Genomic DNA, 25,001 nt, shown 5'->3' on the forward strand with positions numbered 1-25,001 from the left:
GAAATGTCTGCTCCAATCATCACCTACTCTAAGGAAGGCAGATTATGAGTGTGGCAGACCTGTGATTGTTACAGTTGATACTAGTCCTACTGGGATAGGATGGGCAGTAGGACAAGATGATGAGGATGATCACAGGTATGTAATCAGATTTGGAGCAAAGGTATTAAGCATTCGTCAGCGAAATTATCCGCAGATCAAGAGGGAGTTATGGAGAATAGTCAGTGCTCTAAAATGTGAAAAAGAATATCTTATTGGGGCATCTGTACTTGTGGAAACTGATTGCTTGCCACTCCTTGGGATGATTGTAAGCTGCACCACTCCAGATATCGCTATGCTTAGGTGGATTGCCTATATCAAGTCACTAAATCCTGAATTTGAGCATATTGCAGAAAAAGATAACCCAGTTGCAGATATGCTATCAAGAGCCAGGTATGAAGATGAAGAAGGGATGATTAGTGACATTGATGATGTAGGTACAAAATTCTATACTACTGCATATGCAAAAGGGGACCATACTTGCTTATCAAATGCACTTGAGTCTTTTACTGAGGAAATGTATGAAGGAGATTGGTTGCTTATTGGTCAATACTTGAGTACTTTGATAAGACAGGAAAATTGGTCTGACTCAGAATTTAAGAGGATCCACAAAAAAGCATATGGGTATTTTCTAAAGGATGGGTACCTGTGGAAGCATCCTAAGCAGAGGAATGCTATGCCACAGAGAGTCATATGTGATAAAGAGAGTCATATGCCACAGAGTCATATGTGATAAAGAGACTCAAGGAAAGCTCATGAAAGAATTCCATGAGAGCCTCTGGGCTGGACATCGAAGTGTGTGGGCCACCTTTACCAAAATAAAGGAAAGATATTGGTGGAAAGGAATAAACAAGGATATTTTCCAATATGTGGAAACATGCATGGTATGTCAAATGTACTCAAATGTGCGACATCGTGATGGCTTGCAACCAACCTACCCACCTGCCATGCACTACAAATGGGTAGTGGATCTAGTTACAATGCCTTTGGGAATTTGGCAGATGCAGTACATAGCACTTGCAAGAGAAGATTTGACAAATCAAGTAGAAGGGCGTGCTCTTAGAACAAAGAGTACGGAAACAGTATGCAAATTTCTCTTGGAAGATGTGATTTGCCGGTATGGTTGTGTTGGGAAAATAACAGCTGATAGGGGTGAGCTAGATGTTGAAGAAGCAAGGGAATTCTTCTCTAGAATTGGCATCAAACTGTCCCTAACATGTGCTTACAACCCTGAGGGCAATGGTAAAAGTGAGCGAGGACATCCTCCAATCATTAAAGCTTTGGCTAAGGCATGCAGAGAAAGAATGCGAGAGTGGCCAAGGCTGCTACCATATGCTTTGTGGGTTGACCGTACAACTCATAGCTCAGTGACAGGATACATGTCTGCAGAATTAATGTATGGTTAGAAGCCAGTAATGCCAGTTGAAGAAGTAGTTCCAACTTGGAATGTATTACCATGGGTGGAAGGATTGAACAGGGAAGACCTCCTTGCATTGCGAATAAGGCAGCTGGAGAGGAGGCCTGAAGGTGTAGAGCTTGCTAAAGCTCGTTTGAAAGATGCAAGGTTGAAAAATAAAGAAAGATTTGATAGAAGACACAGACTCCGGCCAAAACCTATTGAAGAAGGTGATTGGGTCCTAATGTATGATAGTAGCCTTGACAACCAGTTCACTGTTCAAAGAAAGTTTGCAAAAAGATGGTTTGGCCCTTACATTGTCAAGCATGTGCATGGAAATGCCACGTATACCCTGTGCGAGCTTGATGGAACAGGGATAAAGAATCTTGTTTAAGGATCAAGATGTTTAAAAGAAGGCATGACAGTGATCAAGATGTTTAAAAGAAGGCATGACAGTGATCCTTTTGAAGATGTTTAAAAGAAGGCATGACAGTGATCCTTTTGATTCACAGGAGACTCAGGATGAGAGGCTTGACAGTGATAGTATGGATATGGTTGAAGAGGAAGAGGATGATCTTCCTGGTAATGTAGAAGATGAAGACGACATCCAGATATATGTGGATCTTGATGATGATTTGGCACATACCAGAGGATGTGCAGGTTTAGAGGGGGTGGATGTCGTGCCATGGCACGTCTATGGTGTGAAACCATGCATATGAGGCCATTAAATGCAAATCCAGATGCATGGGATTAAGTGCCATGACTTGAGTCATTATATGATGTCTAAGTACATATGTTCATATTGTAAATGAGGTTCAATAAGACGAGTTGAGGCTGAGCCAGGTCTCGAAGCCTCTGTACATGAGTGTGGTGTGAATCATGGAGTTTTTATGCTTATGGTAGACCTAGTAGTAGGGAACACCCTTCTCAACATGTATGGGAAATGTGAGAGCATGTATGATGCAAGGATTGGTTTTGAAAGAATGACTTTTCAAGATATCGTGTCTTGGAAATGCTTTCTCGGGATGTCATCTCATGGAATGCCATGATTTCTGCGTTTACTCAGAATGGATATAATGAGAACGCTTTGGATTTTTTTTTTCAACTGACGCTACTGGAAGGTTTCATGCCAGATGATATCACCTTTTGTGTGGGACCTTTCAATAATATGGGGCATAGTTTTATTGAGGTGGAGGGACACCGGCTTAAGGGAAATACTTTTCCCATTGTCATAGTAGATAGGCCTGATACACCCAGTTATGATGGGCTTACACCTCTTCATGTTGCTGGCAATCATGCGTCTGTGAAACTAGTGCAAAGCAAGCTGCAAAAGCTTGAAAGCCGTGAACGAAGCTCTAGAGCAGACTGGTCGGAAAGCAAGACTCATTGGCCAAGGCGCTCTTGAATATTTTCAAAATGCTGCCACAGTAGCCGAGTTCAAAGGCCCAGAAATATTTGGTGTAGTGCGTATAGTGCAAGTAAGCATGGAGCTAGCACGTGTTGAGGCTAATTTTAGCAGATTGTCTGAAGGGCCTTATGGATGGTCCATCAATGAATATGGTGATTTAACACGAGGTGCTGCTAATACTGGCAACATATACAGTAGTTCACTTGGCACAACTCTAAGTGAACCTGTAGGTGACCTTGGAGTTCTTGTCGTGAACGTTGCTGGTAAAGCAGAGTATTCCGGATTCGAGCCCATGCTGAAAGTAGCAGACTTACCTGGGAGAGCACTGGTGGTTTATGGAACAGAGGACAAGAGTAAACCTGGAATTGCAGCTGCTGTTATTGCACGGAGTGCAGGCGTGGGCAAAAATTACAAGAAGTTGTGTACCTGTGATGGCACGGTGATTTGGGAGTCTACGAACAACGATTTTGTGAAGGTCTAGAATACAATGCTATATACAATGAGGCCCTCTACTTGGAGCACTTACAGGGAGATTTGATTACAGTACTGCAGCTGGAAACGTGTTCGAAGGTGGTGGCTTACGTGGCAGAAGTACGAAGACGTTCTTTAAAAAAAATGGAATATCCGAATATTAAGCTGGAAAAAAGGAGGCGCAAGCGTATTTCAATTTTGGGAAACTTGAAATTTTAGCTGCAAAAGCGAAAGGAGCCGATTCTCTTGCGGAAAAGAAATGGGGGAAAAAAACCAGAAACACAGAGAAGAGGGGGGGGATATGCAGAAACGAGGAGAAGAAAAAAAACCAGAGTGGGAATCTTGTAGAATATCTCGTTTTGTGAGGAATACTTCTGTTCAAGCCTTGTAGGGGTTTGAATTGGAGAGGAATTGAAACTCCATCCAGTGATACGCTTTCTGAAAAATCCAAAAGAAGAAGTGATGCGCTGCTGAATTCATGCAAAGGACGACTGGCTGGCGACTCCGGTGCCTCTTGTGAACTGAGTGAAGGACTTCAAAGAAGCAAAGGTTGGTGCATACTTTGTGGCTATCGGTGGCTATTATTCAATTGATGGTTCTCATTCAAGCTCGGTCTTTAATGCAACACATATTATGGTGAGATAAGCTGCTGTATTGATGATCAAAACATGAAAGCAATCGCCCTATGAAGGAGAGGAAGATCAAGGAGACTCAAAATAAAGTGAGATTGATTTCCACATAAAAAAGGCATCTTGGTTTTTGCTAGTATATACCCTTTAATGATATGTTCATGTAAAGTATAATCCTACTCCTTCTCACTAAAAGCACGGCAACACAAGGAGGAGTCTTGGTATATGAAAATAGAAAAGTATAAAGAGTTTCTGGGACTTGGATTTTATTTTGTAAAAAAGCTACTACTGGATGGATTTTGGATTTCTAGACATGGAGTTTCCTAAAATCACATGAATATGTTGAACATATGCCATATGCCATCTTTTGCTTTGTGAGTTCTTGGATTCTGAAAGCAGGTTTTTATGAGATCAAGAGTCATCTTGAAATGGAGATGTTGACATTATGTGAAACATGTGATGTGAATGGTTACATGTATATGGGAATCTTTTGAAGATTGTGCTATGCCTACATGTGGTATGTTTGAGGCTTTTGGATAAAGAGTTAGGAGATCTATGCTTGGAACTGGTCATGCTCTTGACACGTAACATAGGTGGAATCATCAAGTGGAATTTGGGAATGTTTTGAAGTGAATTGGCACATGTACATGTCATCCAAAATGGAGATGTCTTATGCCTCTTGAAGAGATATATATTCTGTTTCCTTGGTGGGATTTGAAAACGACTCTCACAGCCAGAAGTCTCGCACTTTCCCAGCGATACCGCCACGTCACGACAACGCGTGAACCATTTTTTGGATTTTTTTTTGAGACTACTGGGAAATTCGAATTTCCTTGTTTGGGGAGGGGGATATTTTTTAAATTTTAAATTAAGGAGATATGGGCATTATCCTAAAAAGGCAAGTGGGAATAAAAAAAGTCAACCTTTTTATGATACCCCCTTACACCCTTCATATAAATGACTCCCAAAATGGATAATTTGATAACTCATGAGCATCTACTCATTCAATGCTCCATTAGCCTTAATGAGTTATGTAAAAAAGTGATCAAGAATTAATCAAAGATTAATCCTTTCACTAATCTTTCTCTCTTTTACACTAATCATGGTCTCTAATTAATCCCTAATCTCTAATTAATTCACACAAGTGAGCACATCATTGGATAGAGCAAGGAATTTCTAGCTATGTACATCAACTAATGTGTAAATTAATTTATAATTAGAGATTCATTAAGCTCTTAAATTTAGTCTCTTCTTTTAAGGCAAAATTAAGCAAAAAAAGAGTCAAATTCCTCCAATTGATGTAATAATTAGGTATTTTGAAGCATGTAGATACTCTTAAAACACTCAAAAATGCTAATTTCGACTACTTACATGATCAATTTGGACCCCAAATAACCCATTTTCTAATTTTTTGTCTCTTAAAGTGGATTAATTACCCTTAATGACAAAACAAGTCAATTAAGAGAAATTAGTAATTTTCAAGAGTTTTTTTTGATATTTTTGAGAAATTTTTGGAAGGATTAAGCTACTCCTAATGGTTTCTATCACTCTAATGCATACAATTCCAACAAAAACACACAAATTAAGCTAAAATTAATGATTTTAGTTCTATGTTTAACACTAAAGAGAGCTAACATTCACTAAAAATTGCATTCTAATGCATTGTTTGATGCAACGGATGCAAACTAAGCCTAATACACTCTATGTGCAATGCCTAAGAATATTAAAAACCACATTAACAAACAACAAATTAAGCTAAAAATTAAGCAAAAAAGCATTCTTTACAAAACAAAAAAGAGAGCTATTCTACACCAAATCACACACAAATCACCATCAAATCTACGTCTTTTTCATGGGAAGCCATTAATCAAGACAATGGGCAATGGCTAATGCGTAGATTAGAGAAAAATAATAGAAAAAGCCAAGGGATGGCTCCCCGATAACGGTGCTAAAAATGTTATGGCTCACCCTAATCTCCCTTGAAACACATCCAACAAGAGATTACCTAGTGAACCACAACTGTCCGTTGAGGATCTTTCCAATGGCCGAGCTCGTAACCCTTGAGGCCTCCAAGCTCTACAACTCCTCGAGAAGCAATTCCACCGTGCCTACTGCAGCGTTGTCACATCGTCGCATTTCACTACGCGGGTACTCGTCCCTCCTCTCATCTCACTTCACGCACACACACTCACTAGCATGCATTAGGGAGAGAGATTAGCAAGAGCACGACTCAATTGCACAACGAGAGAGTATGTTGTATTATGAGAGAAATTCACTTATATAGATGGCTATAAGTGTTCACACTCACTTAAAATGTGGCCCACCGGGCACTTTAGGCTCATAAGAGGCCTAATGCTATTACAATGACTACTCTCATAATATATCCATGAAGTACATCACTTGGGACTTCATCCTAACTTGCTATCAAATGCTCTTGAAGTGGTAATTACCTTTGGTATTCCATCGGACCATTACGGGTGCCCGTCCAAGTTATAGCTTTGGACACCATTGCTTCATATCTTGAATGTATGACCTTTTGGTGTATCTACCTTGACTCCTTGATGTAAGATAATGGTGGTAGCTCTTGTTAACCCTAGGAATGGGCTGATAGCAAGGGGCTAGTACTGTGGAACCTACATTAGGGACATCTAAATTGTCACGGGAGGTCACAATGCTAAGTGAAGCAGTGTTAATGAGTGGCCTAAGCTTACGTTTGAGAGGCACATCATTGCTAACATTAGTATGCATTGAGGTTACATGGAAGGACCCCAAGTAAGGAGATACTAGCACATGCACATAGCTGGTGTCATTTGAGGATGGGAACATGCAGAACCATGTAGAGGGATGTGGAAGAGAAGAAGTGAAAAATCATCAGCAATAACAACAATAGGAGCAAGAAGTTGTGAGGGTGTCAAATTACCAAAATCAAGATCAACAGAATCAAGAACAAGAACCTCAAGGGAATCAAGGGGAAAAAATTTGAGGGTTAGAGCTCCAAAATAGATGGCAAGAAGAAGAAGAAAAAATATGAGGGTTAGAGCTCCAAAATAGATGGCAAGAAGAAGAAGAAAGAGATAGACAATCGGTGCTGGGTGTAATGGTCATGAAGTACCCAAAGTTCAAAGGTTCGAATGAAGAAGATCTAAATTCACACATCGTCGCATTAATGACATTTTTGGCCACTAGAGCACCAGTAGCTCAGAATATAGAGTGCTTTGCCATGACTCTATGAAATAAAGCCACAAGCTAGTACACTTAGTATAGGTTGGACCACTTCCAGACATTTGATAAGGTGAAGAAGGCTTTCTTGAAGAGGTTTTGGAGAGATAATATTAGCACTGAGGTGTTGGAAAAGCTATAGAGGTTGTCACAAAAAAAGAATTCTACAGAAGATTATGCAACAGAATTTAGAGTGCTTCTGATGTTGCTAGACCAATTTAACAAGCCAACAACATCCACATTAAGCCAATGGTTTATAAGGGGATTCCGTGAAAAGCTTCAAATGCTAGTAGCATCATTAGAACTGAAAACCCTTATATTCGAACAAGTGATAGAATGTGCAATGAGGGAAGAGAGGATACTGAGCAAAACTAGGAAAGACCCAAAAAACAAAAAGAAAAGATCTGAAAAAAGTAAAGATAAGGAGAAGTAGTTTTGATTATGAATTCAATATAAGTCTAGTTCAAATTTGGATGCTAATGAAGAGCGAAAGCCCTGGAAGAAAAGATCAAGGAAGCAAGCTATGGATGTTCATGGAAAATTGAAGGCCTCTTTAGCCAAGTTTACCAAATGATATGGAGGATCCAGACTAAGACCAAATGTGTGGTGTAAAAAATATAGCAATCAAGGACACAATAAATAAGAGTGTCAAGTGTTTTCAGCCCAGCCATATGGTGCCATTTGCAACAAGAGTAACCACACAACTGACAAATGCTACTACATCACTAGGAATAAGACTCCTAGAGTAGTTGAGAGGTAGCCAACAACATCATTAGCGGGCACCAATTGTCAATCAAATAGCCACTGGACCTTTGAATCAACCTACATATGAAAGAGAAGGTAGTAGGTTTGGCCAAAGAGAGGGGCTAGATTGACATGCTATTAATGCAATACACCTGGTCATATAGACGGACAAATTGTCCATTGTGGCAAAAACATCAATAGGAATTGTAAGACTCAAGATAGAAGCGGGACACAGTCATCACGGGAGCTCTCATGATGCAACTGTCAACATGGTGAAGGTTAACACTGACCTTGCAGGACAGGGAGAGATACACCCAGAAGTGATGGCAATTAAGGAGGTCACAAGGGCATGTTAAAAGTAACGGGGGATATGAATTCCATTTAGGAGAACAAGCTAAAACCAGATTGGGCATGACAACAGAGAGTTTAGGAGTATGTTACTAAGCTTATGAAGAATGCACAAGCAGTGGCCCGAACAATGCACGAAGTCCTAAGCCTAGGAGAGAAAGTCGATCAAGGAAAGAGTGTTGTAGGCAAGAATCCACAATGCAACATTAATATACAAAAGGGAAGTGTGCAAGAGTGCCAGAAAGAGCCCAAAGCAACCTAGGAATGGAGAAAAAGGGTGTAGGAGTGCCAAAGAGAGCCCGAAGTAGCCTAAGAAGAAAGAACCATTGTGCATGAAAAGCAAAATGGAGTGATGAAGCTGACAAAGGGTAGCCAGAAGGAGGAGAAGTACAAGGATCGAGAAAAGATAGGTAGGATCAAGAATGCATTCTGTCCGGACAAAGACAAGAAACCCACTAGAGCAGGATATAAGTTGTGGGAAGACCTCAGCCAAATGAAGCTAAATATCACCTGGATTAATTCCTAAATCTAGTGCCAAATTATAGGCAAAAGTTGCTATAGGAAATCATACTTGCCAAAAATTTGGTAAAAGCACTGATGTAGAAGTGGAAATCCCGACTATAGGGTGCATGATTATTGAGCAAGTACAGGAATGTGACACTGCTATCTATGAAGTAATAGTAAAGCTAAGAGGGCAAACAATATCACAAGTAATTCTAGAGAGAGGATCAAGGGTAAACATAGAGTCGGATAGCTTGGCAAGGAAGTTGGGGATGACGGCAATTCAGCCTGCTTCTTTCCAGATAAGAATGACAGATTAAAGAAGAGTCAGGCCAGTCAAAATTGTATGAGGGGAGGAAATTGAAATAGTAGGATGCATTTTCCCAGTGGTATTTATTATCTTGAAAATGACATAAATATCAGGTGTATATAGGAAGGCCTTGCCTCATAAGTGAGAAGATTAAGCACAACTACGAGTATGACCAGATCACCATCCAGAAGGGAAAGAAAAAGGTAAAGGAGTCTGTGGCAAACAAAGAATCACAAGTATATTTTTCTATGATTCCTTGTATGTTGTACTATCAAGGAATATAAAGTATGGCTCCTTGTAGCCCATGTCACTCCCATTACTGTCAAGTCTCCAATGGCCACAACCTACTATAGATGTGATTGTAGCTTGCAAGGTAAAACTTGTAAATTATGTGCAAGCTTCAATGAAACCCAACAGAGGCTCAAAAGACATTCACCTTAGTTGATTTATCCCTTTTGGCTATTGTGTTCACGTATTTGTAACTTATAAACAATTGAAGAAAACCAAGATTACAGATAGTTGTAAGAGTCCAGTTGAAGATTGAATGATAAAACTCTTCGGTAAGTAATGGGATACAAAGATAACCTATCAAGATGACATAGTTGATTGTCGAGTTTCAATATCTTATATTACATTTAGGTAATACGTTTCTTAGACTGATTATAACCTCTATTTTTGAGAGTAAGTATATTTTTTAAGTTTTTATTCTATGATAAATAGGTACTTTATTACTCGACAAACATCATGTACGCGATTTGTATACATGAGGTGGAGACTTGGGAAAGGGGAATGGCTTAGCATGGGCCAAGATATATGTGGTGATTCTGTAATGGTGGAACTGAACATTCTTTGGAGAGAGCATGAATTAATTACAATAACTGTGGAAGGCCCCTAACCATTAGCCTTTGTTAGATAAGAGATTTCCTTGATATTGAGTGACCCTCCTAATAATTTTTATTTTAAGTTAGATGGTAAGAGGTTGAGGAGTAGATTTGAGCTCTCCTTCACTTGCACACAGTGTATTACCCCCCACATCTTAGAGATTGTGGATTGATGTAATTGATAATTTACTAATGCTAATTATATTTATCTTTCTTAAATTTTTGATTTTCTTTACTTTGCAATAAAAAAGTCATCAAACCATGTGATTTATAGTAATCTTTCAAATGCAATAAAGCTTTATAATATAAACTATTACATCTAATCTACCATGACTTTCAAATGCACTAAAAATTTATAATTTTAAAAAAGCGTAGGTCAAATGAAATCTAAAACATTATAATGTAAAGTTAAAAACATCACTACTTGAGCTATAAATAGTGTATAACTAGTTTAATTAGACTACTTACTTTCAAAACCACTTGCAGTGTGTAACATGGGGGGTAATATTACTAATTATGAGCTTTTAGTAGATACCTCTTAGGTTTATATAAGAGATGTAAAGATTAATACCTACACAACAAGAGTTAAGAGAAAGATTGGAGCAACAATATGAGAGGATGAATTCTATCAGTTCTGACGTCGAAACCCTTATCTTTGTTAGATATACAAATCTTTTTCTTGGTTTGTTCTCTAATGAGTTATCATAGTACCATGCTACTTGTTTAAAACTTACTAACACTTGACAATTCTTATACAGTTTTGAGGAACAAATATAGCAAACTTTCGACACTCCTCAAGAGATGTGAAAAATCCAAGAGAACTAGCTGATCCAAAGGAAAGGAGAAGAGCAAAAAGCTATGCAAAAAAACATCAAAACTTGGAATCACTCAGACAACATCTATAGAATAATATACGGTCTTGAGTAGGTGTTATTCAAAATTATTTTACAATAGGATTTTCTTTATAATAAAAAACTATTGCCTAGATGTTTTATAAAACTATTTCTTAGAGTTTTAGTGGAAGATTTTTTTGGTGCAACTTTTTTTTAGGAGCCTTCTATTGAGATTTTCCAAAGAGATTAACCCATGTCTTTCTTGAAGATGAAGAAGCACATGGCATTAATTTTCTTCTCTTTGGTGTTCTATCTGCATCTGTTGTATGTTCTCCTTGGTCTAATGCTGTGCCGATAGCCAACATTTTTTGAATTGATGATGCTCAAGTTGGCTGCCATAGCATTTGAATAAAGTTTATGAGAAATCTAAAACCATCATCCAATTGCTCACCTTCACAACATCATTTGTTTCATTGAAAAAACAATGCTTAATAAATTTTACTGTGTTAGTGATAACTTGCTAGCCACATATGTGGGAATCATCTTGGAAAGGGACCTTCTAAGCCAAAAGAAATAGTATTATAATCATCTCAATTAGTTAATAAAAAATATTAAAATAGAGACTTATAGGTTTATTGAAGTATTTCATTGACCCATACAAATCTTCTACTGAAGCCATATGCTGTACTATTCTAACCATATGCTTCGTAGATTTGTATATTATAAATGAAAAAAGGAAAAATATTAAAGTCATACAGAGAGAGACATCAATATACACATAGTGCAATATAAGGGGTGCATTTCTATTGCACAGTGAGGCACCTTGAAATCAATACATACAGTTTTGCATCTCTATGAAGACCAAGAATTGAGTTCATGAAATATACTACTTTACATTCAATATCGATTGCCATTAAGCTCCAATGGATCCTAAAATAAAAGATACTGAATAAGGGACATTTTCATTGGTAAATACTTTCTCATAGAGAAATAGAGAGAGGAAGCACCTTTCATGATAAAGAAATAAAAACACTTTGACAATATTTAAGGGAACACCATTGAACCAATATCTTAATTCATATTCTGTTTTGTTTGAATCTTTGATGTACGCTGAGAATGTCAAATCCACTCTCCAAACTTGTCTTTGGATGTCATCCGGCTTCTTTGCCACCATCAACAAAAAAATAAAGTAAGTTTTATAAAGAATTCATTTTGAATATTGTTCTAGACTATCATGAAGGGCCTAGTGTATACATTAAAAAGAGAAAAATGATCACATCATTGATCTCCCTTATCTTATCTCTTAGAATTACCACATCATCATTTGGGACAGTAAAAACTCCATCTCCATAGGCAGAAAGGAGGCACACATTGCAACCTTGAGATATGCCTGAGACTAATTGTTCATTTTTTGCATCTAATGTGGTAACTGTCTATTGTGCTTCTTAAGTAATCTATTAGTTGCCTTCCTCATATTTATATCATGAGTTACTTCTTCAATCTTTATCCCACCATCATGTGGTTTCTTGCTTGGAGGGATATTTAATATTTCAAAGGTTTTTTATTTGTCCATGGGTTGGGCTTAATTGATTTAGTATTTCAAAGGTTTTTTTAATCTATCCATGGGTTGGGCTCAATTGATTTATCAAATCTATATCGCACTCTCCTTAGAGAGACCATATCTTTATCCATGAGCATAACCTTGTGAGCATGTGTAGCCAATATGTAATTGACTTGCAAAACCTTGATCATCTAAAATTTTTTTTAAGCTATAAATAATAAAGGGCTTCTCTCTGCCACTTGAAAGCTTATAAGGTCTAATGTTTTTCACATATACTCCTGCATAATCTTTGGAAAGGAAGCTTGGGGATACCATTCGTAAGTGCCTTTTGTGCTTTTCTGATATCTCTAAAAATTGACACATTTTGTGAAAACCATCTAGCCCTTCCATGCTTCTTTAGAAGACCTATCGATTTCCCCTTTATAGTAGAATTCTCTACCTTTACAGCAGTTGTTGCCTCTTTAGCAGTAAGACCTATTCCTACCCCCACTTTTCTTTCTATCTTTTTTGTCCTTGCCATCAAAGCAACATCCTGCCATGTGGATACCTTGAGCGGTTTGAAAAATTCTAAGTAAACTACAATGTGGGAGCCCCACCATGCAATGAGGATACAATTGGGGCCCTTGTAGCCCCTCCTATTGCACAGTGGGGTACCTTGAGCTCTAAAACCCAAAGAAATGAAAGATTGATGATGTATACATGAAAAAATGGAAAAAATACTTGAGAGAAGGTTGTTGCTCTTAGATGTTTTGCAATGATGCCGGAGATGACGTTTTATTGAGCCGCTATTATTAATGGTACCATTGTTGGGAATGTAGAGAATGTTTAAAAAAAACATAAAGCCAAATTTGATGGGTTTTAATTGGATGATTCGACACAAAGATAAGAGATAAATAGTCTCAATGTTCAAAAAAATAGCCTTGAGAAATAGCCATTTGTAATTGGGAAAGTTTAATACTAATAAATGTTCTCAAGAAATGAGACCTCATGCTTTTTGGAAAAGATAGTTACTTTGGAAAAAGACACTTACTTTTTGGAAAATATAGTTACTTTATAAAAAAAGCCCATGTGTCTTCAAGAGTTCCATTTCTCACAAAAAAATCTATCTCGAAAAAGAAAGATAAACTCTAGCTTCGTTGCTATTTAAATTGAGATAAATATTTTTAGAAAATGAGCCAAGAAACCATGTCTCTTTTAAAAAAAATCTTTTTTTTAACAAGCCAAGGTTCACTTGGCACAAAATGTGCAACGTTTTTTTAATTGTATGAGTTTTTTTGAAACTTATGCTAGTGTAAATATATGTAACATGACTGTGAGAATATTGATTTTATTTACAGTACATGCTCTAGCATTTCAGGAGTTCTGGTCTGATTTGACTGAATTTTTCTTCAAGAAAGCTCAAACTACAAACATTTTGTGCCAAGGTTCACTTGGCACAAAATGTGCAACGTTTTTTTAATCGTATGAGTTTTTTGAAACTTATGCTAGTGCAAATATATGTAACATGACTGTGAGAATATTGATTTTATTTACAATACACGCTCTAGCGTTTCAGGAGTTATGGTCTGATTTGACTGAATTTTTCTTCAAGAAAGTTCAAACTACAAACATACAGACTCTCTCCAAGAGGTAAAATTGCAAATATTCATTCCTTGTTGCTGTTGGATAAGTTTTTAAAACAATTATGAAGTATTATTTTCCTATGGTGTAGTTTAATCCTTGCGTTTGATGCAGTTAACTCGTGGGTACCCTATCGTGCTGCGAAGAGAATGCCAAAGAGAGCCTTGGAGAGGTGTCCTCTTTGCACCATGGGTCATCTTGTCCTAAAAATATTATGGATAATTTACCATGCATATCTTCAAAATTCTTCTTTTTGAAGGATGAGACACCTCCTTCAACAATAGAGAGATATTAAAAATACATAACATTTGTTTATCTACATAGGTTTACATTGTTGCTTCACACACACGATGGAGTTAGAGGATGTTGAAGAGTTAATTGAAGAAGAGAGTCCTGGGGAGAAGCTATTCGTTTTCCTTTGCAAAGTTGGTGTAGACCAAAATTTTATAGTTATCATCAGAGAAATACTCAATTCCAAGATTAATCTGGTCGACCTAATAACAAGAACTTCTGCTTACTATGAAGACCTCTTTTTAGAATTTCAAAGGATTACATATGGTCATTCATTTCAAAGGATTACATATGGTCATTCATTGATTATTGAGTCTAAGTATTATGTGCCTGTTAGTGACCTTGTGTTGACTACTAAAAATGAGAAGTCAAGACTCACAAAAAGATATATTTCCTTGCTGTGCGAGAGGATGTGAAGTGCACACATACATGTACTATACATAGAGGTAGAAAAAGCAGGTTTCTATTGGAGGATGCTAGACTAATCTGCAACATATACTTGAAAATTGATGCAGATGACAACAACAATAGTAAAAAAGACTCCACCATACTGTTACAAAATAATGTATGCATTGGAGATGCAGTAGAAGATGAGGAGATAGAGAAGCCTCTCGAGCTTAAATATAAGGTAGAGCTTAGTAAAGAACTTGAAATTTCATAACTCAAAGCAAGTATAATAATTGATGATTAGGAGAATGTCAGTGGAGAGGAGTCAGAAAGATCAGTGAACTTGCGTGCTACCATCATTTAGAATCAATAAGAATGACTTTATCTTTCTATCAGATACACAAATGATGTTCTCCTTAAGGAAAAATTACTATCTTGCTGCTATTGCACATATAATTGAAGATGAGGAGGATTGTGGGTCGATTATAAGACCAACTTCTCTTATTTAGACACAGATATAGAAAATTATCATGGTACATAGTAAGGCCCTTAGTGTCTTATTTACGGAAGCTTCAAATTACGCTTAGAATGGATTATCAATAGAAGACCAATATTTTTCTATTCAAGATAGGCTCAAAGTAAAAAATTTCAAAAGATCACCTTACTAGAGTCTACTGACGAAGAGTCATCTCAGACATGCAAACAGACGAAGCATCAGGTATTTCCCAATCTTATCCTTGCTATCAATTTGTGTCACACAAAAGGTGTTTTTCACCCTTCGCAAAGAAATGTTCTTTACCGGCAAAGAGAAAGATCTGGGGACCCTTGGATGCCTTTCTATCGCACCATAGGTCACCTCCATAAATTAATAATTAATTTTAATCTAATGGATTATTACTTTTATTAACTTGAGATTAAAGATGTTGATAGGTTTCTTGGACGAGTTGGTGCAAATCGAGGAGGAAGAATTAGCAAGGAGTTTGGGATTGGTCATTATATTAGTAAAATGAACAAAGAATTTCTTGCCATTTTTCCATTGTAAATACTCCGATAACCCTGAGGCTGCATTACTAGCACCTAAGGTTATGAGCTATCTAGGTTGGTCTATTGTCCCCTCAAATAATGATGGAGTTTTACTTGTAGTTTACAATATGTGATCTAGTGGTGTAGTTTGAAAACTTGATTAGTTTACTACTCTTTTAAGATAACCACACATGGAACAAGTTTTGGAGAGTACACGTAGGTCTTTGTGTGTCTAACTCTTACGTCCATTCTACTTACATGAGCTACAACTTGTCACATGTATAACATCAATATATGCTATTTAATGTATAACATCAATATATGCTATTTGATTTTTAAACCTTAAATAGGGGGTACTTGAATTTCATAATTGGGACTCATATGCTTAGAAAGGGATATAGTTTATTTTTTAGAGAAACTTTAATAGGGGGTTTTTATGAGTTTTATGCATGCATGTGATGTCCCCTTTCTATGGAAAGCGAATTCCCCGGGTTTCTTCATAACCCTCTTAAATCCTTTGTTTTATTACTTGTAAATAACAACATATGCTCTTGAGGTAGTCTAAGCTTTATCACATATGCCTTGGGCATCGTTGGTTGTGAATATCTTGGTCACTTCATGCATCTTATCTCTTGTTATATCTTTTAACATTGCTTTGAAATTCTTGTCTTTGAGTGTAGACCTTACCATGTCCTTTGAGAGCACTTTAGCAAACTGAGCTATCCACCTCATTTTCTATTGTAAGTAGGTGTTGGATATTCTCATGGGCCTTGATTCGTTACTTTCATTGTCCGCCTCCAATGACCAACCTATCCAGTGGTTTTAGGTCCTTCAGATGTGCTCTTAGATTGAATATCTTCATGGGCATCGTTGGTTGTGAATATCTTGGTCACTTCATGCATCTCATCTCTTATTATATCTTTTAGCATTGATTTTAAATTCTTGTCTTTGAGTGTAGAACTTACCATGTCCTTTGAGGGCACATTAGCAAACTGAGCTATCCAACTCATCATTTTCTATTGTAAGTAGGTGTTGGATATTCTCATGGGCCCTGATTCGTCGCTTTCATTGTCTGCCTCTAATGACCAACCTATCCATTGGTTTTAGGTTCTTCAGATGTGCTCTTAGCATGAATGCAATGTTGTTCTCCAACATTCTTTGCATCTTCTTATTCGCTTTCTCAAAAATATGCACCCTATCACACTGTTAGTAGCATTAGAAGGTGGAATTCGCCCCAGACTTGGTCAAGGTACACAATAAAACTAAAATATTCTATTATAATATTAGTAAAAAGTGGTCCCAGAGAGTACAAAAAAGGGGAGAGAGTCAATATCTTAATATTATCTTTTATCTCTCTCTTATCTATGGGGAAGAGAGAGAAAGGTCTTAGATAGCCCTTTTTTGATGCAAATTTTACCTAATGATACAAGTGCTGGTACTAGGAGTTATTGTCCTTGCCAATGTTGGCTCCTTTTAGACAAGAGTTTGAAACTTCTACTAGTTTGTTCCAAGGTATTGTTAATATACACTCAATGCCCACCTCTCAGCATGTATCTCACTTTGATGTATAATGCACATTTGTTAGGCCCCCATTATGAGGAGTAGCTATGGTGCATATGTCTTTAGTGGGAACCCTGGCTTAGATGCCGATGGGGTCATTATTGTGACCATTGAGATAATGGCCTCTTTGACTCTTCTCAGTGTGGCTTTGACCCTAGGCAGGGTCTTGGATGGCCTTCCAAGTTTGAAACTTCTACTAGTTTGTTCTAAGGCATTGTTAATATACACTCAATGCCCACCTCTCAGCATGTATCTCACTTTGATGTATAATGCACATTTGTTAGGCCTCCATTATGAGGAGTAGCTATGGTGCATATATCTTTAGTGGGAACCCTGGCTTAGATGCCGATGGGGTCATTATTGTGACCATTGATAATGGTTAGGAGATGGTCAGGGGTACGAGCCTTAGCTGGGCGGGGGTTCGCTGAGGCGACGGCATGAGGAATATTTCCTAGAATATTCCCTCAGATATCATGTCCATCATTAGTGGGCGGTGGTCGATGGGCCGCGTTCTTGATACGTGGGCAGTGACCGTGTCTATGTAGTGTAACCGCCCTCATTGTATACGCATCTCCCACACCGCCTATAATATATGGACATGGTTGCCATGAGCTAAGGTATCCAATGCTTGTGAGTATCCACCCCCTTCTACACTTTGTACATACTCCATCCAGAGTCTGTGTAGATCACCATCTAAGCTCTACTTGAGAGCGCATGGGTGCACAACACCATTACTTGTACCTCTTTGGTATAATCAGAAGTTAAAATTCTTTCCATTGTGTATCTATTGCATTGTCTATTGTGATACATACATATATATATACATATATGTATATGTACATATATGTACATGTATATATATGTATATGTACATGTATATATATGTATATGTATATATATATATATATATATATATATATATATGTATGTATATATATACATATATGTATATATATGTATGTATGTATGTATATATATATGTATATATATATATATGTATGTATGTATGTATGTATGTATACATATATGTGTACATTATATATACATATACATATACATACATACATACATACATACATATATATATTATATATATATATATATATATATATATATGTACATACATACATATACACACACACACACACACACACACACACACATATATATGTATACATATATGTATATATATATATATATATGTATATGTATATGTACATGTATATATATATATATATATATATATGTATATGTATATGTATATGTATATGTATATGTATATATATATATATATATATATATATATAGAGAGAGAGAGAGAGAGAGAGAGAGAGAGAGAGAGAGAGAGAGAGTTGCATGGAAAAGATAATAGCCATGTGGCATAGAAATGAGAAAGGTAGATGTCACCTGGCTAGTTTTCTTTTTGTATTACATAAGTGATGATAGTTGATGTTTAATATGTTAAGGTAGTTGGTCTTCTAAATTGCTTTTGGGGAGTCTATGCTTGGTTCACATGTGGGATTCCATCATGAAGAGAATCTCTTTCTCGGAAGGTGGCTTTGATTGAAAAGTTTGAAGAGAACACGGTGGAGTGTGGAGATATAGAAATTGTGTGAGAGAGAGAGAGAGAGAGAGAGAGATTCAAACATTTGATTTCTAGAAAAAGATTGACCTGTTAAATAACACGTGTTTGATGTGAAATTGAAGTTTTTCTAGAAAAATTTGAATGTGTAAGCCACCGTGTTGAAAAACTTGGGGGCACTTTGTGGTGTGGTTCTATCTATCTAGAGAGAGGAGAGAGAGAGTGAGAGGGAGGAACCGTGTCTAAAACCTCCAAAGTTTGAATGTTAAGGTTAATTAAAAACTCATCATATTAAAAATTTTAATTCAATTATATCATAGGGGAGAAAGCTTAATATTTTTTTTGACTATAAAGAAATACCATCGAGATGCATGTATATATATATATAACTTGGGTTTTGAAAAATTGAGCTGTTAATGTAGAGCCAAAAAAAAGCCTGGAAGTGCCAGAGAGAAAGTTGTCCCCGGCCTGAGTGCAGGAGCTCTTCTTCTTTTTCTTTATTTTCTTCAATCCTTCCTGAGGCGCTGTTATCTCATCCATCTCTTCTCGTCGCGAACATGGCGTCTCCTACCACCCCCTGCCTTGCCTCCCTCTGCTTCTTCATCATCCTCCTCATCCATGCCTTTGCCCCTGCCGCCGTGCACGCCCAACCCTCAGCAGCCCCTGCACCCTCCCCAACCAGCGATGGTACTCATCTCCTTGACCTCCTTGGGGTTTTGTCTTCTGATCTCTCTAGCTATGGCCAACTGTGCTTTTCTGTTCCTTGTGTATGCCTAACCCTGCGTCCCGTGTTCGTTTCTTTTTTTTTTTTTTCCCGCAGGTACGACCATCGACCTCGGCATCGCTTATGCCCTCATGTTTGTGGCCCTGGCTGTCACATATCTGATGCATCCCATTGATGCTTTCCCCTTCAACCTCTTCTAAGGGGGTGAGACAGGAGAGCAGAAGAAGGGCCCTTTCACACTCTGCGAGGCCTGGATCTGATGTCGTTTTGAAGATGCTCATCATGGTGTAGAATTGCTCCGTTTGTTCAGTTTCTTGTGTGAGGTCTCAACGTTCTTGTGATAGCTTTAGCCTCTGCATCACCCATTGTGATGTGTATGTATACAAAGTCTACTATGTCGGTTCTAACGTTCGTGCTAGCTTTAGTTTAGCCTCTGCATCACCATTGCGATGTGTACTTACATGTCTACACAGACTTTTTGCTCAGATCTAGAGTAGCTCTGGATTGTAATCATGTATTGGTTTAATGTATGTTATGTCGTCTTGGGAGGTTTTAATGTCCTTAATTCTGCGGTTTGGTAGCGTAAAGATGAAAACAATTGTGGGTGTTATTTAAGGTCACATGGCCACGTTTTCAGTCGTGATGATGAATCGTGAATGTGGTGGCAAGCGGTTACCCAACAACAGCTGGCTGCTGGAGGCAATGTTGAATGTACCCGTTCTCGCGCACAACTTTGATAAAGTTGCACGACTTCTGTCCCCTTTTTTATAGTCGTTTTCAAATTGAGAATGCGGAGGGTTGTTTCCTATGCGCCTTTCTAATAGTCGTTTTCAACAAATTGAGAATGTGAGGGGTTGTGGCCTTGTCGAGTAAGTCCATGTTGTGAGCAATTTCAGATTCCCCCCTCCCAAACTCCACCCAAGTGTGTGGGTTAAAAAGAGTGAGTACAAAGCTCTTTTGGATTCCCCCCTCCCAAACTCCACAAGGGGTGGGTTAAAAAGAGGAAGTACAGAGCCCCCCCCCCCCCCCCTCCCCCCCCTAGCTCCCACATAATTTGTTTGCTTTTCAATTGCAAAAGTCACTTCTAAAGGCCTCTTATTTATTCCCCTCTTTGAGGTTATGCATATGCAATGACATCGATGAATTTTAATTTTTGATCAAGTTCCATATTGTGATAACAGCACATTGAATTCATTGCAATAAGAACTTTTATATCCTTATTTTGTTTTCCTACAAATATGCCTTAGTGATGAAGTAAAAATTAAATTGCTAGGTCTTGATAATGTGAAGAAATAAGTTACTTTCGTCAATTACATGTCGTTATGAATTAGGAGTAGATAATAAATACTCTCTCTCTCTCTCTCTCTCTCTCTCTCTCTCTCTCCCCCCCCCCCCCACTTTATTCATCTAGCAATATTCAAATAAATCGCTAAACCCTTGATATGGTCCCAAATTCTTTTCCCTTTTTAATTAATTAGTGAGAGGGGTTGAGCCTTTGAGTGGAAGCTTTGGATTGATTAATTTCTTAATGGTTCTTTCAAAGACATAATTGCCTCTCTAGGTGCCTTTAAAAAATAAGGCATGCTATTTGGCTTTCGCCTCTCTACGGCACTATCTTTACCTTCGTTGTCGTGTCAGAAAGAGATGCAAGAGACGTGCATGTGAGGTACCTGTTATAGACGAAGGCATGTCTGATACAAGCTATGTTGAAGCGAAGACGTGCTCTAGACAAATGAAGAGAGCCTATAGATTAATGAAGAGAGACTCTATTTAAACCTTAGAATGAAGGTTTAAACCTTACAATTCAATTAATTAATTAGTGCTCATTCGACACTAATTAATTAATTGAAGGTGTGCTTGAATATGTGATTAATAGCTTTTCTTTCCTAGATAATATATAAATGACTTTTTGGTTTTACTACATTTCTATCCTTGTTTGTTTCTCTCTAGTGCTTTCATACACACAGTTACATCAAAACGTCTGAATTTCTTGCATGAAAACAATGCTCTATTCACTTTAAGTAGGACTTCTAAATGCACAAGTAGGTTCTTATAGATAATAATCTTTGTAGTAGAGAGCTACTATGAAGAAAGCCCAATCTATGGTTGAAACTCTCTCTCTCTCTCTCTCTCTCTCTCTCTCACACACACACACACACACACACACACACACACACACACACACATTGCATGCTTGCCCATATGCACCTCATAAAAGAATGCACATTCTTTCCAAGAAAATTGAGAGAAATAATCAACATGCTAGCAACCTATACCTTATTTGTTAATCTCCACTCCAACGTAGGCTAGAATGGATGCAACTGTCGTTGGGAGTATACTTGCTATATCTATGTCAAGTTGAGCTCGTTTCTCTAAAATGCTTCACTCCTTGGGTGTGTCACTCATCATCGTTTCTTTGCGGCTCACTCCCTCACTCAAGCTTCCTCACTCCCATCTCTCTCAGTCACCTGAAGTGGGCTATCAAGAGACACTGCACAATTTAATCCACCCTCTTAAGCTCACTCTCTCTCTTTCACACATGAAAGTCCATACAACAGTCAAAAGACTTATTTACTAAGCTTGAAGCTTACATTGTGGCTGGTCAAAGATTCAAAAAGTTAAGAACAAAGACTAGAGGCTTTATAGCATTAACCTTATATGGACTTCATTCTTTAAATATTGACAATAAGAATTTTTTTTCTCTACTACAAAATGTATGTAAAGTATGTGCAAAATGTGGGTGTTAATACTTATGAATAGATATGATTCATGGAAGTTTATCATATGGTTGTTTACCCTACAAGTGTTGGTTTTTTAGAAACTACTTTTGCTTAACTCTCTAGCAGCATTAACCTAAAAGCTACATAGCTACATAAACTTTCTTATGAGCATTACCCTAATAGCTATATAAACTTGGGGTATTAGATGAGATGAATTGTTTATCCTAAAGAATATGTTATTTTCTCTTGAGTGAGACAAAATCCATTGAATGCATGGCTAGATTAAAGCAATATAAAGGTTTACAATACTCTAGATGCTGAATATTGAGTGTTTTCTTCAAAGATTATTCTAAAAGTGGGCAATACCTCCAAAACAAGAAAGAAGGATTAGGGAGTAGTTTCTACATAGCTATATAAACTTTCTTATGAGCATTACCCTAATAGCTATATAAACTTGGGGTATTAGATGAGATGAATTGTTTATCCTAAAGAATATGTTATTTTCTCTTGAGTGAGACAAAATCCATTGAATGCATGGCTAGATTAAAGCAATATAAAGGTTTACAATACTCTAGATGCTGAATATTGAGTGTTTTCTTCAAAGATTATTCTAAAAGTGGGCAATACCTCCAAAACAAGAAAGAAGGATTAGGGAGTAGTTTCTACTGATCTAAATGGACTAGTAAGGCTCCTATCCGATTAATAATGATAGGTACTAGAGAGGATTGTAAGATTCAAGATGTTGACCATCCATAGTATCAAAAGAGTCAATTTGGTCAATAAACTTTCTAAGCTTAGCACTCCATTGGACTTATTCATATGACAAAGAAATAAAAGACAATCATTCACAAATTCATAGAGGTTGTGGTGAGGGGGCAAGTGATTGGTCAGTATCTAGAGCAACCAAGTCATGGTTTTATATACCCTTGTGAAATTCCAAGTTTTTAATGTAAACAAAGATAGATTGCACAAGGAAAGTGGGGACAACAACACTCAAGGACACAAAATTCAGGGTTCCAAGTTTATTCCTATAAAAAACAAGAAAATATCTAGTTTGTTATTAGGTTAAGAAGTAGACTAGTTAATTGGGAGAATGTTTGTGTGTGTTACAAATACCAGCATGTAGATTTAGTTTAAGACAAGCGACAGACCATAGTCCAGGGAAGCCTAATCATGAAATTATTATTACTAATAAATAGTAGGGAAACACACCATTCCAGGCTTGTTATTCATAAAAAAGGCTTACATATCATCACTAATTTTGATTAATACAATTTTAGAATAATAAACGTTAAATACAAAAAGGACTCCTATAATAATAGCTTCAAGATATTTTACACTATCTGCATATCTATTTTATTTGTTACCATGATGATATTAACTATTATATTCTTGTGTTGTAATTAAAAACTAAGAGCTGGTTTTATAATGGAATTATCCATTTATGCTTATGACGATGACTCTATTTTAGTTTGATATGGTGAGCTTGTTCTCTCTTTGCTCACTCTCTTTATCTACCATCCCTCTCTGTATCCTCCTCCTCTCTCTCTCTTTGCTCACTCTCTTTATCTACCATCCCTCTCTCTATCCTCCTCTCTCTCTCTCTATCCATCTCTTCGCTCACTCTCTATATCCTCCTCTCTCTCTCTCTCTCCTTCTCTTTGCTCACTCTCTCTATCTACCATCGCTCTCTCTCTCTCTACACACACACACACACACACACACACACACACACACACACACACACACACATATATACATATATATATACATTTATGCTTATGACGATGACTCTATTTTAGTTTGATATGGTGAGCTTGTTCTCTCTTTGCTCACTCTCTCTATCTATCATCCCTCTCTGTATCCTCCTCCTCTCTCTCTCTTTGCTCACTCTCTTTATCTACCATCCCTCTCTCTATCCTCCTCTCTCTCTCTCTATCCATCTCTTCGCTCACTCTCTATATCCTCCTCTCTCTCTCTCTCCTTCTCTTTGCTCACTCTCTCTATCTACCATCGCTCTCTCTCTCTCTCTCTCTCTCTCTCTCTCTCTCTCTCTATATATATATATATATATATATATATATATATATATATACATATATATATATATGTTCTCCTCTCTCTCTCTCTCTCTCTCTCTCTCTCTCTCTCTCTCTCTCTCTCTCTCTCCATCTCCATCTCTTTGCTCACTCTCTATATCCTTCTTTGTGTGTGTGTGTGTGTGTCCTTCTCTTTGCTCACTCTCTATCCTCCCCCTCTCCCTCTCTGTCTATCCTTCACTTTGCTCTCTCTCTCTCTCCTCTCTCTCTCTCTCTCTCTCTCTCTCTCTCTCTCTCTCTATCCTTCTCTTTTCTCACTCTCTCTCTCTCTCTCTCTCTCTCTCTCTCTCTCTCTCTCTCTCTCTCTCTCTCTCTCTCTCTCTCTCTCTCTCTCCATCTCTTCTCTCACTCTCTATAGCAAGCTCCTCTCTCTCTCTCTCTCTCTCTCTCTCTCTCTCTCTCTCTCTCCATCTCTTTGTTCACTCTCTATAACCTCCTCTCTCTCTATCCTTCTCTTTTCTCACTCTCTTTATCCTCCCCCCTCTTTCTCTCAATATCCTTCTCATTTCTCAACACAGTACACTTAATTCATGTTTTGCGTACAGATCCTTTGAGTCTACAAACTTAACACTACCTTGTTCATCTACACAATATAGAAAATGTCAATTCTTTATTGCTTTCTATGACATGTTGAGCACAAACATTGTTGAAACTGTCA

The 25,001-nt window shown here is 37.5% G+C and overlaps 1 protein-coding gene and 1 pseudogene across 1 annotated transcript; both read left to right on the forward strand.

Moving 5' to 3' along the window:
* The first annotated feature begins 2,477 nt into the window (after positions 1 to 2,477).
* On the forward strand, positions 2,478 to 3,391 carry LOC147632402 (copper chaperone for superoxide dismutase, chloroplastic/cytosolic pseudogene; annotated as a pseudogene).
* A 15,787-nt stretch (positions 3,392 to 19,178) lies between these two features.
* LOC147632403 (arabinogalactan protein 41-like) lies at positions 19,179 to 20,134 on the forward strand. Its single transcript, XM_086807208.1, has 2 exons — positions 19,179 to 19,487; positions 19,621 to 20,134. Exons 1-2 carry the CDS (start codon positions 19,358 to 19,360, stop codon positions 19,722 to 19,724), a joined length of 234 nt encoding a protein of 77 aa, XP_086663334.1. The 5' UTR covers positions 19,179 to 19,357; the 3' UTR covers positions 19,725 to 20,134.
* The last annotated feature ends 4,867 nt before the right edge of the window (positions 20,135 to 25,001 follow it).

Source organism: Cibotium barometz, chromosome 13, assembly GCF_041138505.1.
Source record: "Cibotium barometz isolate CiBa-2024 chromosome 13, ASM4113850v1, whole genome shotgun sequence".
Classification (NCBI taxonomy): domain Eukaryota; kingdom Viridiplantae; phylum Streptophyta; class Polypodiopsida; order Cyatheales; family Cibotiaceae; genus Cibotium; species Cibotium barometz.

Excerpts from the sequence above, each read along its gene's own strand:
- LOC147632403 (XM_086807208.1), top strand. The coding sequence starts at position 19,358 with ATGGCGTCTCCTACCACCCCCTGCCTTGCCTCCCTCTGCTTCTTCATC. Across the intron at positions 19,488-19,620 it reads ACCCTCCCCAACCAGCGATG|GTACGACCATCGACCTCGGC; the intron begins GTACTCATCTCC and ends TTTTTCCCGCAG.